The sequence below is a fragment of the Echiichthys vipera genome (assembly GCF_963691815.1).
Source record: "Echiichthys vipera genome assembly, chromosome: X".
In the NCBI taxonomy this organism is placed as follows: Eukaryota; Metazoa; Chordata; class Actinopteri; order Perciformes; family Trachinidae; genus Echiichthys; species Echiichthys vipera.
In genome coordinates, this window is record NC_139825.1 from 33407462 (window position 1) to 33423816 (window position 16355).

Consider the following 16355-nt stretch of genomic DNA (forward strand, 5'->3'; position numbering starts at 1 on the left):
GCTCCCAGAGTCACCCTGCGCTACAGACAAATGTGTGCGCGCACAAACAGTGTGACGAGTGTTTGTGTGTAACTTACTGTTGGCGTCGGTGTCGTCACTCTTGGGAGGGGTGTGTCCCGTGTAACCAACGGCGATTCTGACCATTCGCTCTGGATTTCTTATCTTTTTCAGTCCTACAAAGAGAGAAAAAGAGCGAGAAAGACGCAGAGACATATTTAGGAGACGTTCTGGACCTTGGTTTTCCATCGCCGTCACACACTTTACCTCAGTCCTCCTCCTCTAAAGCCCAGAAACAAAACTCCAAGTGATATGCATGTGGGCTGATTCATTTTCTGATCCACTAACTTGCATCCATTGTGTCCCCTGATCGATTGGCCACAGTAGATACACTGCCTCCATGTGTGTGACTAACTTGTACCCAGCTTTAGTTTCTCTTCTCTCTCATCATTTCTCTGTTTCCCTGACCACTGTTGCTATGATACAAAGTAGACCAACCAGCACAGAGGGAGATGGTCTTCCAGGCTATATGGTGGATGTTGTTCTCATGCCCACTGGTGTACTCTGCTGATCAGTGCCACACACATCTGCCAGGGCAAGGAAAGAGTGGCGAGCTGTCTCGCGCCTTCAATTCATTTGGCTTCAATTCAGTAGGACTGAGGCTCGTAAATTATTACATTGTCTCTACACACAGAATGGGAGAGAAATACTGTAAATGCGTGAGTCTGTTTGCATGTGTGTGAAGATACAGCATGGGCAGGGGGATGGTTTTATATTTGTATGGTACAGTGCCCACTGATCTGCCCATTGGCCATCTGTCTCATCTACAACGGCACTCTCAACCTTCCCTTCCCTCTGGCTGCACTCTGCACGCTCACTTCTATCTGTATATGTGTGTCGGACTAAGTGCCGAACACCTGCACCTGCGCTTCTCAAATATATGATACTACTGTACTAGTGTAGTTCAAGTTATCCAAAAAAAAAAAGCCCATTAAAGAAATCCTGCTCAGCATCGCTCCCTAGTGGAGAGAGGCTTAAAGACTCCTCCTGTCGTCTTCAGGATCACTTTACTGAGGAACACATCACAAGAATCAATTAAGAATAGTCTGATAATAAAACTGATGTATTCAGTGTCATTTTTAGCTCTCAAGTTGCCGAGGAACTGCATGTCATCCATAACAACACATCGAGATGTTGTGTTTATTGTTTGAACAGGCACGAAATAAGGAAAAGCGATACTTGGAGCAGACCAAACCAGGGGATGTTTAGAAACAAACACTAAATTAAAAAAAAAAGATTTTGTTAAGCTGTGATGGAAATAATATTATCGCTATGGTTATTGTGGTCATCTCTTAAATAATTCATGAATGAATAAAAGCCGGAACCGTCTGAATGAAATGGTGGCTGTGTGTGTGTGTGTGACAACAATAACCCCCAAGAGTTCAGCTGACGGAGTAAAAAATATAAATACATGTAAACTACATTTATACATGATATGACCTAATAATGACACATATACGACCCCCCTCCCCCCTTTCTTCCCCAATTGCAGCCAGATTCTCACCTTCACTGCCTTAGCAACCACAAGCACACATCAAATGAACACAAACATAAACACACACACACACACACACACGCACACACACACACACACACACACACACACACACACACACACACACACACACACACACACACACACACATAACTAAATAAATGCACAGCTGGTCTGGGAGGTTGCGTGCATGTCAGGAAAGGACATTTCATGGTCTATTTTATGCTTAAAGAGATATACAGAGAAAGATAAACACACACACACACGCACACACACACACACACACACACACACAGTCACACACACACAGAAAGCATCTGAATTCCTTCAGCGTGAACCCTCTCATCCTCTCTCATCCCCATCCCTTTTATTCTAAACGCTTCAAAGGCACTCAGAAACCAGCTGCTCGGGGGAAACGCTGGCAACCGCTGGACGGTTAAAAACTGCCCTCTATCCCGACTCACTCAGAACCTGTACCGACGGGACAACTCTCCGCTCTTCCGTTATTTATTTGCCGTCGGTTAACCGTGCTCCACACACAGCCGCTGCTTCAGCACCAGCGTCCGTGGTGTTTTCGGGACGGGCTAGAAGAAAGGGAAAGCCCCGCCGTTGTCTCTGTCTCTCCCCCTCTATGCCTCCGTCCCTTTATCGCCTCGCCTGAACCCCGAACATCAGGACTCTGCCACCTCAAATAAAAACCCTTATTTCTCTCTTACCTTCCGGCTTGTTTTCGGCAGCCATTTCCCCTCCGCCGCGCGCCTCATCCCTCCTCCTCCTCCTCTTCCTCCTCCTCCTCCTCCTCGACTCGACCTAGTGGTGGTGGTGGAGGTGGGGGTGGTGGTGAGGGATGGTAGGAGGGGGGTGGGGGGGGGACCACGCGCGTGCACAGAGAGGACAGCTCAAGGAGGGGGGCGGGGCTGAGAAGAAGGGGTGAGAGGTGAGGGGAGGGGGGGGGAGGCGAGCCTGCCGCGATTAGAGAGACTATTGGTCCAAACGGTGAGGACTGACAGCGGGGATCCGTGATGGTGACTCGCGGAACTCTCCATCCCTCCCGTTTGTCTTTCACTGGCTCCGCCCCCCCATCCCCCTGACGTTCACGCGCACTCTTCCTCTCTCTCTCTCTCTCTTCCTCTCTCTCTCTCTCTCTCTCTCTCTCTCTCTCTCTCTCTCTCTCTCTCTCACGTCACTGGACGACGTCTGTATTCGAGGACACCTTGACAGCCTCCCACAGCATCATCATCATCATCATCATCATCGTCTTCTCTCGCACACGCGCACACTAACACAAACACACACATTTCTCCACTTAAATTGGACTCGCCATTAATTATGAACCCCTCTTGAATCTAAATGAAAATAGATGAACGAGACTTTTACATGTATGTATTGTATTTATGTATTTTTGTAGACGGGTGCGCGTGAGCTGTCATTCGCTGCTGTGGTGCTGAAGCTCGCGGTGCTGAAAGGACAGCTCCACAAGCGCCTACACAAGAAGTATGCACTAGCTGCTTTCTTTGAGCCGTGTTATTGAATTGAAGTCATGATAGGTCAGGTGAAACCCCCCCCCCCCTCCCGTGTTGCCTTTTGGCTACAGCAGGAAATCGTTGAATTCTTGCTGAAATAGGCGATTATTCCTACGGTAAAGTTTAAGGAGCCTATCACAGTATTCTCACTTATAACTCTAACGATTTATACTAGGTTATCTCTTCTAAATAGAGTCTAATCTAATGTTTTAAACCCACACTGTCACTCTGTGCCTCAGGGAAGAATATCGTCTTTGCACCAAAGCCTTGTGTTTGACAGAGACAGTCCCCTCCGTAGACACGTTTCAAGGAAAACTACAGCTTCTGGATGGTTCCTCTTTGGCTTTACCTATTCTCTGCATAGCCTCGAAGTGCAGAGGCATCCTCAGAGTTCAAGCAGGGCGAATGGATATGTATAAGATATGTAGCCATTATGCTGCATGCACAAACGTGCATATAAACAACAAAGCTGTAGCTTTGCACAGCATTAGGTTTGACAGATACACATTTCAAATAGAACTTAACAAGTACATGAACAAAAACTGAGAACTAAACTCTTATTTTGAGTGGTGTATGAAAGTAAGTACATTTAGCTGAGCACTGACCACCTAAGTATAATTTGGAGTTTTAATTAAGAATGGTTTGATAATAAAACTGGTCTACAGCAAATATTCTGCACTGTATATCATTCTAGCTCTGAAGCTGACGTGCAACTGAGTCGTATAACATCCCATTAGTCTACATTTCATCAAAAATAGTATAAGCTTCTGATTTATATTGATAAAGCTACATAACAGTATCCCTATTTAAAATTAGCTCCATGATAACAACATTAAAAGGCTGCTTACATGTTGATACATCAGTAATAATAATCTAATTATATGATGGTGAAATAGTTTTTCAGATCCTTTACTAAATACTAAAATATTAAACCAAATACCTACTCTATTACATGTAAAAGTTCTGATTTCAAAATATCAATTTAGTAAAAGTAAAATCAATAAAAATGTATCGCTCTTGTCAGTATATGCATTAAGATGAGAGCAGTATTATAACATTGTAGCTGGTCTGAACAAAGCTAATTTCAACTTTACTGTTTGAAAGTTCAACTCATACGATTTTATGACCTAAAATGTTTCTACATTTCTACATCTACAGAATAACTTTAGCTGTCAGATTAATATAACTGTAACATAAAAATATTTCTTACAGAATTATGGTGGGGTAGAGGTAGAAAACGTGTAGTCCACCTTGAAATACACCACTTATATAAGAACATGCATTGTGGTGCACTCCGAAAGATTAGTACTTTTAGCTCTGATACTTAATTAGGTTTAAAGAGGGGGCCAGTATCCTAATCTAGTTTTAAAATGCATTATTTCATCTGAGGTTATACATGTTCCATATTCCTAAATCAATATGTTTAATCAAATCACCATGCAGCAAACATGGCAACTAATATTCCAGGAAAAATGTACAAAATGCAATCTTTAATCTAGTTGAGATCAAAATGAAGTTCAAAGATGGATGTCATCTGAGCAAGGGTGCCGGAAGTAGGAAGTCTCCTCCTACTCCTCCCCATTCTGTCTGAAAGGTAAGCGCTTTAGAGTAGAGTCAGAGTCACTATTAGGGGTTCAGACGAGGCGATGAAAGGACTGAGGCCACCACGAGCCCGTCATCACTTATGACCCGCTAGAAATGTGTGGCGGTGTCTGTATCTGCAGAGACCCGGCCCTCTGCCTGGATATTCTGTTTACTTTGTATTTAGAGAGGGACAGGGACATTTCTGGGTGTGTTTTGGCCCACGTGGGGGTTTAACCCTCAGCCAATAACAGCATACAGGGTGAGCAGCCCTCTAACTTTGTGATGCCCCTCCCCTTCAGTGTCAGATACTGAAGCACAGAGTACAAGGTAGACACAGGCTGTATTCAGAACCGCCTGCTACATACTAGATGAATACAATATGGGGTATTTGTTGGCAAAATGTAGTATGAAACTGTTAAATTATTAAGACCAATGTTTAAATCCAGCGAAACCATTCAGCTACACACAGGAACGCTGTAGGAAGGGCAGCATCAGAACTGACATGTCAGTGTTTTTAAAACAATAATTTTACCTCTGCTCACTCTCTTCCATCACAGTTTAGCTCATAACTCTGCTCTAATTACATGACTTAACTATTTGATCAAACAAACCAAGAGGTGTCTTTGATTTCCTACCTTTCAGTTACCTTTTATTCTTAAAATGTGGCTGACACACTGTAGTAACCTTTCACAGCGAGGGCTGCAAAGGGACGGTACATTTTTGGTGAGTTGCTGGAAACTTTCAAGAAACAGATATATGACAGGAAATGCCAAACTTATTTTAAATTACATTTCAAGGATGCTATTACATTCATTTTGTAATTAATGTTTCCTTTTTTTATTTTGGAGATTCCCTCAAGTACCACCAGAGAGAGCTTGAGTACCACCAGAGATGCAAGTGCCACAGTTTGAGAACCAGTGGAGAAGACTATCCTGTTTTCTCCAGATCTCAAATGAATTATCTCGGGAAAACGGATCATAATTATCCCATTATCACGAGACAACGTAGGTATTATCTCGTTATAACGGGAAAACAGAGGACATTAAATGTATGTAATGTATAACCCTTTAGGGCTTCCGTACTTGAAGGATTCCGTATCATTCACATGTTATGAAGAGTGAAATAAGTTTTAGAGCAGATAGTTGTTGTTGTTGTTGTTGTTATGACGCTAAAGTTTACCGGAGGAGAAGCTGGTAAACAAGCCCACTCAGTGTCCAGAGGTGACATACCCACACATTTATCCTACCTCACTGGATCACCAGGGTAACGCAGACCTATGACAACGACCCTTCTCTGCCGTTCGGCTGACCAATGAGCTTCCAGAACACCGGAGGGGTGGGCGGGACTTTACCAAACGCAAACATGGCGGCGTCCTTAGACGATGATTTTGAATCTGATAACCAGGACTACTACTCTCTACTCAACGTCAGGAAAGAGGTACAGTTTATGCAGTTTTACAGCGACGCCAAAATGGTGCCGGACCTGTCGACGTGAGTGTTTGGATAGATTTCCACTGAGAAACTGGTCTAACAGGCGGTGCTTCATCCTCCAGCTGAATATCGGTCTTCTTCATCAGCACCATCCCCCGTGGAGGTGGAGACCGGCTGATGTTGCAGAGGCATGAAAAGCAAGATATTTAGTATAGCTGGCTACTTGATTGCAGGCAGTGTTTGCACTTTGAAGTTGTTGTTTGCAGAAATAATGTGTTGTGCACCGATGAGCACCTTCTCAAATGTCAGTTCTTAATTAACCAGGGAGAGAGACAGAGGCCTGGCCAAGCAAGGGCTTTGCTTGGCCATTCAACTGGATAACGTTTGGTGAGATTTAGTACTTACTGTGGCAGACATTGAATACAGGAAGTGCGTTATCACAGTTTTAATGGCCTGTTTATCTCAATGGACTGGCTTTTTTCCAATTTCATAGGATGTTTTAGGGCAGCAGAGTTGTGTGTACACTCATTAGTGGAGCTGGAATAATTGGTTGATTAATATCTGCAGAAATTAATCAAAACAAGTTATTTTCAAGCAAAATTGAATTGCTGGATCCAGCCTCTCAAATGTGAAGATCTCCTCCTGTCAATGTCCCATATTATGCTAATTTTCTGGTTCATACTTGTATTTTGGGTTTATATGTGAACACGCTTTCATGTTAAAAAAAACCCAAACATTATTATTAATATTCTGTCTGTCTGAATATACCTGTATTCACTCCATGTCTGAAACACTCAGTTTCTCTTTAACCTCCAGATAAAGCCCAGTCTTCTCTGATTAGTCTGTGTTACCAGGTTTTCTGCATCTGCACTCTCTGCGTCTCTGCACGATCATTGCAGCTGGGAGAGCCTGTAACTTCACTGAAGCAGCACTTTCTTCATAAAGTATATATATACACTATATATATATATATATATATAGTATAGTTGTGACATTGCAAGCGTACAGAAGTCCTGACGGCTCATTTAAAGACACAGTGTCTGAATATGGGCTGTGTGCATCTCTCTGTGGATTGAATGTTCTGATACTTTCACAGTATTTACAGTATATGCCACTTCGACCTGCTTTATAATAATAATAATAATAAAAAAGACAATGGATATCTCACGTTTTACAATATGGGACCTATAATGATACTCACCTCTTTTTTTTTAAACATTTTCCAGACCAAACAGTTAATCGACCAGTCGTTCCGAGATTGTAAACAAAGTATTTGGCAGATTTTTCCATAATAAAATAAAAAAGAATTGTTGGTTGCTGCCCAGGAGTTAGACCTGTCTTTTCTCTTGTCACAGGCTACATTGGAGGAGCTAAAGGCATCATATCGGAGGCTGTGTATGCTCTACCATCCTGACAAACATCGAGACCCAGACCTGAAAAGCCAGGCTGAACAGCTCTTCAACCAGGTGCACCAGGCATATGAAGGTAAGGACACCAGAAGGTACACACCAATTGGAATTTAAACCATTTAGTTTAACATTTGCATTGCCAGTCTTCAGACAAAAGGCCATTCAGAGCACAAAATGTCAAAACAAAAACACCTCAAATCTACATAAACTGAACTGTAATTTCCTTCTTTCACCTCAGTGCTGAGTGATGCTCACTCCAGAGCCATCTATGACATCTTTGGGAAGAAAGGGTTGGAGGTGGAAGGCTGGGAGGTATGTATTCTGTCTAACATAATTGTTGTATTGTATTGCATTGAATTTTATTGTATTGTATTGTACTCTATCTACGTATTCGCATGTGCAGCGTTGCTAGATTTGACTGGTTTTCCCGCCACTTCAGCTCTGGAAAATTTTGTTTTTAACATAGTTTATCGTTTCTACATTCGGAATCATTCATGCCCAGCTTTTATTGTATTTATTTATTCAAACCATGGACCGAAGCTTTTAACCTTTGGTTGCCTCTGAATACACCGGAGAAGTAAAACATGAAAGTCGTGACGCCGAATCGCACTAGCAATGCGCCAATTTTTAACGAACTTCTTTAACTCAGTGGGATCTAAAAACAACTGGTGAAGTGGGCTTCCTGCCCAGGAGTGAAGAAGGTCTCCCTGGACATTCTGCTCCATGGCCAGAATTAAACTCACCTCCCTGTTGTGGTTCTGTGTCCCCGGGGTGACGGATCCCCGGCACAGGCTGCGACATGATGGCCGTGTGCGAGTCCTGTCTCCCCACCCTCTCAAAACTGAGGGAGAACGTCTCTGGCCTGAAGGCTGACCTCATGGAGAGGAACAAAATCCTCCTGGATTTCTCCACCGTCGCCGCGAGACATGCGAAGCTCGTCGCCTATCTTAGGATGTCCGGCACTGGTGACCGGACGATGACGGCCGCCGACAACACCCGCTGACAAACCCATCCATGCCGTGGACTACACTATAACTCACAGACCCGTGAATTAAAACAAGTATCGAGGAAGTTGGAAAGTAAATGGCGTTCCATTAAATTGGAGGAATCTCGCTTAGTTTGGTATGAAAGTCTAAAAACCTATAGGAAGGACCTCCGTAATGCCAGAGCAGCCTATTACTCATCTTTAATAGAGGAGAATAAAAACAATCCTAGATTTCTCTTCAGCACAGTAGCCAGGCTGACAGAGAGCCACAGCTCTATTGAGTCATGTATTCCTATAACCCTCAGTAGTAACGACTTCATGACCTTCTTTAATGACAAAATTATAACTATTCGAGACAAAATCAACTCGCTTGGCACCAATCTTTCATCGAACCCAGGAACCTTAGAAACAACTGTACGACCTGATATATTCTTGGACTGCTTTTCTACAGTTGACCTTAACAAATGAACCTCTACTATTTCAGCATCAAAGCCCTCTACTTGTCTCCTAGACTCTATTCTAACTAGGTTACTTAAAGAAGTGTTATCTTTAGTTAGCACTCCTGTATTAGATATGATTAACATGTCTTTATCAGCAGGTTATGTACCACAGTCTTTTAAAGTAGCTGTAATTAAACCTCTTCTTAAAAAGCCCAGTCTTGATCCAGAGATTCTATCCAACTATAGACCTATATCTAACCTTCCTCGAGAAATTAGTCGCTAATCAGCTGTGTGACTTTTTACATAATAATGAGTTATTTGAGGACTTCCAGTCAGGATTTAGATTGAATCATCGCACTGAAACAGCACTGGTAAAAATGACTAACTACCTTCTAATAGCTTCAGACAAAGGACTTATGCTACATTCGACACTATTGACCATCACATCCTGTTACAGAGACTGGAGCATCTAATTGGCATTAAGGGAACAGCATGAAGCTGGTTTAAGTGATATTTATCAGATAGATCTCAGTTTGTACATGTTAATGACAAATCCTCCATGCATACTAAAGTCAGTCACGGAGTCCCACAGGGTTCTGTCCTTAGACCGATTCTATTCACCTTATATATGTTTCCCTTAGGAAATATTGTAAGGAAGCGCTCCATAAATTATCATTGTTATGCTGATGATACACAATTATATTTGTCGATCAAACCAGAAGAAACCGATCAGTAAGATGAACTTTAAATGTGCATTAAGGAAATAAAAAGCTGGATGACCTGCAATTTTCTGATGTTAAACTCAGATAGAACGGAAGTTATCGTACTTGGTCCCGAAGGCCTCCCAAACTCAATAGCTAAAGACATTGTTACTCTGGATGATGTTATGTTGTCCTCCAGCACCACAGTAAGGAATCTGGGTGTTATTTTTGTTTAGAATATGTCCTTCGATTCTCACACAAAAAACTATAATCCTGTTGCTGATTCTCTGAGCTTTTATTCTGTCTGTCTGTATCATTCATGTCTCATCAATGTATGTTACTAATCCAACTCCATGTTTGCCACCATAATTATTATCATTGCCATGTTCTGTCACTCTAGCTGTGCCTGTTTCTTACTGTTCTGCTGTATTAACTGCCATAACTTGTAAGTCATATTCACATTGCTTTAGCTATCACTATAGTGACTGATACTTTTGTGGTCGCTTGCATCTCTGGAAGTGTGTCTGCCTTTGTCTCTCTCTGTCCATCTGTCCGTCTTCTCTCTCTTTCTCTCTCCTTTTCTTCCTCCCCAACCGGTCAAGACAGATGGCCGTCCTCCATAGAGCTGGGTCTGTCTGACGTTCCTGCCTGTTAAAGGGAAGGTTTTCGTTGCCACCGTACTCTATGGAGGAATTGTTGGGTCTATGTAAATCATAAATAAGTCATAGAGTGTGGTTTACACCTATAGGATCTGTAAAGTGTCCTGAGATAACTTTTTTTATGATTTGGCACTATAAATAAAATTGAATTGAATTGAATTGAATAATATTTTTGAAGTTCTGCTGCTACAATATACATACTTTACATTAACATATCTTAATCTTATGGCGATGATGCTGTGTAGGTGGTGGAGAGGAAGAGAACTCCAGCAGAAATTCGAGAGGAGTACGAAAGGCTGCAGAGAGAAAGAGAAGAGAGGAGACTGCAGCAAAGAACTAACCCCAAGGTTTTCTGCACCACATTCACCTGTCAACTTCCCCACTTTTACTGTTTTTTTTGTGTGGGCCGCCACTTTTATGCAAATATTACTAAACACATTGTGTAAAACAAATTTATTTGGATGGTTTCCACACTCATTTCATTACGTCCCTCACCTTTTTCCTTCTTTCTTAATTAATTATGTAAGTCGCTCACCTTCACTCCCTCATTATTCAGGGCACCATCAGCGTGGGTGTGGATGCAACAGACCTGTTTGACCGCTATGATGAGGACTTTGAAGAGATGCCAGGAGGAGGATTTCCTCATATTGAAATTAACAAGATGCACATTTCCCAGTCCATAGAGGTACAGCAAAACACACACTCACTTCACATTTTACCTTCCACACAGCTACTTACATTAGCCAGGGTGTTGTATTGTTCTCTGTTTTATTGGGCACTACTTTCCTGTCTTTCTTCAGGCTCCGTTGACGAACTCTGACACAGCAGTGCTGTCTGGTTCGCTTTCTACGCACAATGGGAATGGAGGGGGCAACATTAACATGACTGTACGAAGGGTTACGTCAGCGAAAGGCTGGGGAGAGGTACACACACACACACACACACACACTCACTCACTCACTCACTCACTCACTCACTCACTCACTCACTCACTCACTCACTCACTCACTCACTCACTCACTCACTCACTCACTCACTCACTCACTCACTCACTCACTCACTCACTCACTCACTCACTCACAAACACACACACACACACACACACACACATGCAAACAAACTACAAAGTGTGTATGTAAAAGGGATACTTTGCCAATTTGAATCAAGGTCTGTGACTTGGTAATGTATCAGGAGCATCAGAGATCTGCCGAAAGCCTCTGGGTGGCACCGTTCCGCGGAGACCTCCACCACAGAGACAGGCCAAACACCATTCATCTGAACATAATGCCCACATTGCAATGACACAGACTTGGATTCAAATCAGCAAAAAATTTAAAATCTCATTAAATGTTTAGCACTTTTGGCACAGACCTGTCTCTCTGTAATCACGTGTTCTCTGCAGGTGGAGTTGGGTGCAGGAGACATACTTGGACCTCTCATTGGGTTAAAGGTGTTTCGCAACATAACTCCACGGTGGTAAGGCCTGATTGTTTGATATAAAGTTCTATAATGCATACTATATTAACATATGAACACCATTCTCTTTCATGACCTCTCTTTTCGCTCCTCTCTGTCCAGTTTCTTGACAGCCCAGTGCGGTTTGCAGTTCTCTCCTCGAGGTTTGCGGCCAAGCTGTTCTCTGATGACAGCACGCCACCTGGACCAGAACACCATGGGTTATCTGCAGTGGCGCTGGGGGCCCAACAGCGCCATGACCACCAGCCTGGTCCGAGACACAAAGAGCAGCCACTTTACTCTGGCTTTGCAGGTACACACAAGCACAAATGTATCCGTAGGTAGGCAGGCGTATATACAGTACTACTCCGCTTCCTGCTTTTTACATGGCACATATGTTTGTACTGTTTGACTTACTTAACTCTGAGATTACTCTGTGTACTATACACGTCCCGTATACTCCTACCCCTTCCAGCTGGGTGTGCCTCATTCCTACCTGATGATGAGCTACCAGTACAAGTTCCAGGATGAGGACCAGACTAAAGTGAAAGGCTCTGTGAAGTACGTCTGTCTGCCTGTCCTGTCTCAAATGACTTATTCTCTGTAAATCGACTGGTTTATCCAGCAGGGCTGTGCACAAATTTGGCAAATGCAAAAAAAGTAATATTCTGATGATTAGCAGAAGGAATTTCCTTGTCAAAGCAACTTGACACCAGCTGAAAACATTGCTTTTATGCCTGGTATTAAATTATTCTTTAAGTGACTAGAAGGTGAAGTGATTGTTTTGTGATCATTATTGATAAAACATGAGAACTTAGGCATTATGGCCTTACATATCAAACATCCTATACAAACTATTAGTTTATGTGCTTTTGTTAACTTGGGGCAGTACTCAAAAAATATATCCAGAACTCGTTTCGTTTTTTCTAAATATTTCTACTTGATGAATAAACTAAATGATGTTTATAAAGCGATTTTCAAGAAATAAACACAAAGTGCTTTCCAGAGTAAGGAAAATAAAAGACAATGACATGACATGTGGAGCATTAAAAAAACTGCAGGAGATAAAAGGCAGTTATACAACATAGTCGGGAAATATAATAAGACATTAAGCATTCATAAATACATGAAACACTCATAAATATAGACATTAATGTAAACAATAACAATAGAAGACATAAAAATTCTAAGTTGTAAAAAGGCAAAAAGCGGCCATTAGCTACACATATTTGATGCCAAAACATTTTAATGTCCAATTATACTGGCTGTATAATTTACTGTCCCGCTCTGTCCGCGTTATTGTCTTCAATAGCTGCCAAACTTTAGTGTTAATTTTTATTGTCCCTCCCTTCCCAGGACGGGCTGGTTTGGTACTGTGGTGGAATATGGAGCAGAGAGGAAGATCAGCCGACACAGTGTCCTGTCAGCCACTGTCAGCATCGGGGTCCCTCAGGGAGTCACACTCAAGATCAAGTACTGGCCAAACCAAAATATGATCTCATTCTCTCTTGAGCCCTTATGCCCCCCCACCCCACCCCAGTCCTCATCTAATGTGTGTGAATATTTGTGCTGATGTGTGGCAGGTTGGCGCGTGCCAGTCAGACGTACCTGTTTCCAGTCCACCTAACAGATCAGCTGCTGCCCAATGCCGTCTTCTACGCCACTGTGGGACCCCTGCTGGTCTACATGGCCGTCCACAGACTGATTATCATCCCATACACACGCGCACAGAAAGAGCAGTCAGTAAACTTCATAGTTTAATTATGACACTTCATGTTCATCAGCTGAATGGGAATACAGAGCCCCGAGTTGGAAAGAAATGCAAGATTTTGGTTATGGGTGTTGATAATGCTACCGGGGGTTTCTCTCACACTGTCACTGTCATCATAGAGAGCCGCCACAGTGAATCCCAGCGGGTGATCGCTGATGTCTCTGCTTTGTGCTTCTCAGAGACCTGGAGCTGCAGAGGAAGAGTTCAGCCACAGACATTGCCAAGAAGAAGCACGAGGCAGAGTCTGCTGTGAGTGCTCAAACTAACACAGTTATTCATTGTGTTTGTGTGTGGTGATCATTGATCATAGTTTTCTATGTTCAGCTCTCCTCATCTCGTCTGAAAACCTTCCTCCCATCTAATCTTATTCTGGTTTGTTTTCCTCCTCTTCCTCCGTCTGCTCCTCTTTCTCCCTTGGCTCCTCTGCAGGTTCTGCTGATGCAGGAGTCTGTGAGGAGGATCATAGAAGCGGAAGAATCCAAGATGGGTGAGGGAACACACACACACACACACACACACACACACACGCGCACACACACACACACGCACGCACGCACACACACACACAAACGCACACACACACACAAACACACAAACACACACACACACATACACACATGCCCACCACGCCAGGGTGAAAAACTGAGAAGGTTTTTTAATTTGCAGGCAAAACTTGGTAAGAATCCAAATGCGTAATTCAAACACATTTCTCATGGTTGCGTTAACCGCATGACATACTGCAGCTCCAGGCCTTTTCATCATCTACCGCTGTGAAGCAAGTGATGGTGATGAAGCCCATCTCTATGCTGCGTTGTTTACATAGGTTAAACTTGTAAGTCTGTGCACAGAACACCAGAGTGTACACTGCTGTAAATCAAACTATAATTTCAGTGTGCTAATGGATCTCCTGTTATATTTGTGAGATTATTTGAAGAGTCACTCTATGGGATGTGTTCACAGCACAGTAATGATACAGTAATGATATAGTAATGATATCGAGCTAACATAGTAGCAGGAACTGTTGTTGCCATCAGGCCACAGTATGACACAGCTGATGTTGGTTCTGTGTTTGCACAGCTGTAGGAAAAATTCACACAACAACACTTATAATAGCGCACTCGTCATGTCTGTCATATGCTGTGCATTAATCCAGTCCGTCTGTACTGCTCTCTTAGAATCATTATTCATTTTTTATAAAAAAGGGTTGCTCAAATCAAACAATCTAACATCTAATTCCTTTGCACATTTGTATCTCTCTGCGTCTGAGAAAAATAAATGTTACCTTGCAGTCAGACAAAAGCTATAATGCTCTCTTCAAAGCTAACAAAAACTGCCTCCATGAGCTATAGTCACATATACACACCCCAAAGTTTAATGAAAGCATTAAACACTTCCACTTATTGTTGTTGTTGTTGGTATTGTCTAGGTCTAATCATCCTGAATGCCTGGTATGGAAAGTTTGCGTCGGACACCAGCCAGAAGCAGGAGAAAGCGAAGGTCATCGACGTCACTGTGCCTCTACAGTGCCTGGTCAAGGACTCCAAGCTCATCCTCACCGAGACCTCTAAAGTGTGTGTGTGTGTATGTGTGCTTGTGTGTGTGTGTGTGTGTGTGTGCATGCATGTATATTCAGCGTATGTGTGTATTAATTAACCCCTTTGAGAACCTCGGGACGGCCGGCGATCTCAGACAACATTACTGTCTACAAGTTGCTGTAGCGGGCTCTTTTTTAAAGCTGGAGTGAAGTTATTATAAGGCATCATATGAAACTAGATGACCCAATGCATCCATTGGTACCAACAATGTCATGCTAGCTTGTCTGGAAGGGGAATAAATAACACTCCAAAAGACAGTTTTTTTTGCTGTTTAAACCCCCGACTTCCATGTAGCAGTGTTGTAATTTATCTCCAGCTGTTTGACTTTTCTACTCTCAGGCAACAACGTATGTATATAATGGTCTGTTCTATATGTTATGACAGTTTTCCTAAAATTATATTAGAAAAACTCAATATATCACCTTGCTTACAGTATCACAATATGGCGAATGGTAACCCCTGTATCATGATATGACTAGTATCAGAAGATTCTTGCCAACAAACATCCCTAATGCTCGACTTCTCTGTGTGCAGGCAGGGTTGCCGGGCTTCTACGACCCCTGTGTAGGAGAGGAGAAGAGTCTCAAGTTACTGTACCAGTTCAGAGGGGTCATGCACCAAGTCATCTCTGTGGACACTGAGTCGCTACGGATACCCAAGCAATGTTAGTATGCAGGCACTCTACCCTGATTTCTCAGTTTTATCATCATGTAACCGCAGCATGTGCATGCATTCATTTTCAAATTATATTTATTTTGTCTTTCCAGCTCACAGAACTGAGGCTGCGTCCTAGGAGCCCATCAGAGGGCACACTGCGGATAAAACAAGCCTTTGTGTAAACAGAAGAACCCAAGAATAAAGGGGACACATCAACAATAAGTCTGTTTCTCTCCCGGGGTCCTCTTCTGTCATGGTATTAGTGAATCTGTTTATCAAGTTTTTTTCACTCCTCCCTCTCCCGTGGGCCGTCTACGAGGTTCAGCAGAATGCAGGAGTCAGCTCAAGAGTTTTCACAAGGTGTTCCCCTTTTGTGTCTCTAGTCTGCTACACCTGACAGGGCTGCAGGAGATCAGACATTGGCCCTTAACATAGTTTTATATGCACTTCACAGAGGGATGTTCCCGAGAACGAGAACAGTGCACATACATTTAAAGATGTTTCTTGACATATGTTAGTCAAGTATATACAAATGAGCTGTTATTTTACCCCCATATCATTGTAGTCTTTGTCCTGTACATGTATCACCCTGGT

The 16355-nt window shown here is 42.7% G+C and overlaps 2 protein-coding genes across 2 annotated transcripts in view; one reads left to right on the forward strand and one right to left on the reverse strand.

The window, feature by feature from the left end:
• The window catches only part of LOC310965513 (calmodulin-binding transcription activator 1-like), a gene marked incomplete at both ends in the record, with an annotated part of 51682 nt that extends 49389 nt beyond the window's left edge, over positions 1-2293 (reverse strand). Inside the window, 2 exons of the mRNA XM_083939170.1 lie at positions 78-173; positions 2269-2293. Coding sequence (XP_083795296.1) covers positions 78-173; positions 2269-2293 — 121 coding nt within the window. The remainder of the gene's footprint in view (positions 1-77; positions 174-2268) is intronic.
• Positions 2294-5970: 3677 nt separating this feature from the next.
• Positions 5971-16000, forward strand: LOC310965282 (dnaJ homolog subfamily C member 11-like; the record flags this gene model as incomplete). Its single annotated transcript, XM_083938787.1, has 16 exons — positions 5971-6096; positions 7445-7574; positions 7737-7810; positions 10529-10630; positions 10840-10968; positions 11084-11206; positions 11686-11759; positions 11862-12051; positions 12214-12299; positions 13095-13211; positions 13322-13477; positions 13689-13758; positions 13939-13996; positions 14936-15078; positions 15639-15768; positions 15872-16000. The coding sequence occupies 16 exons, from the start codon at positions 5971-5973 to the stop codon at positions 15895-15897; spliced, it is 1734 nt and encodes a 577-aa protein (XP_083794913.1). The 3' UTR covers positions 15898-16000.
• Between the last annotated feature and the right edge of the window lie 355 nt (positions 16001-16355).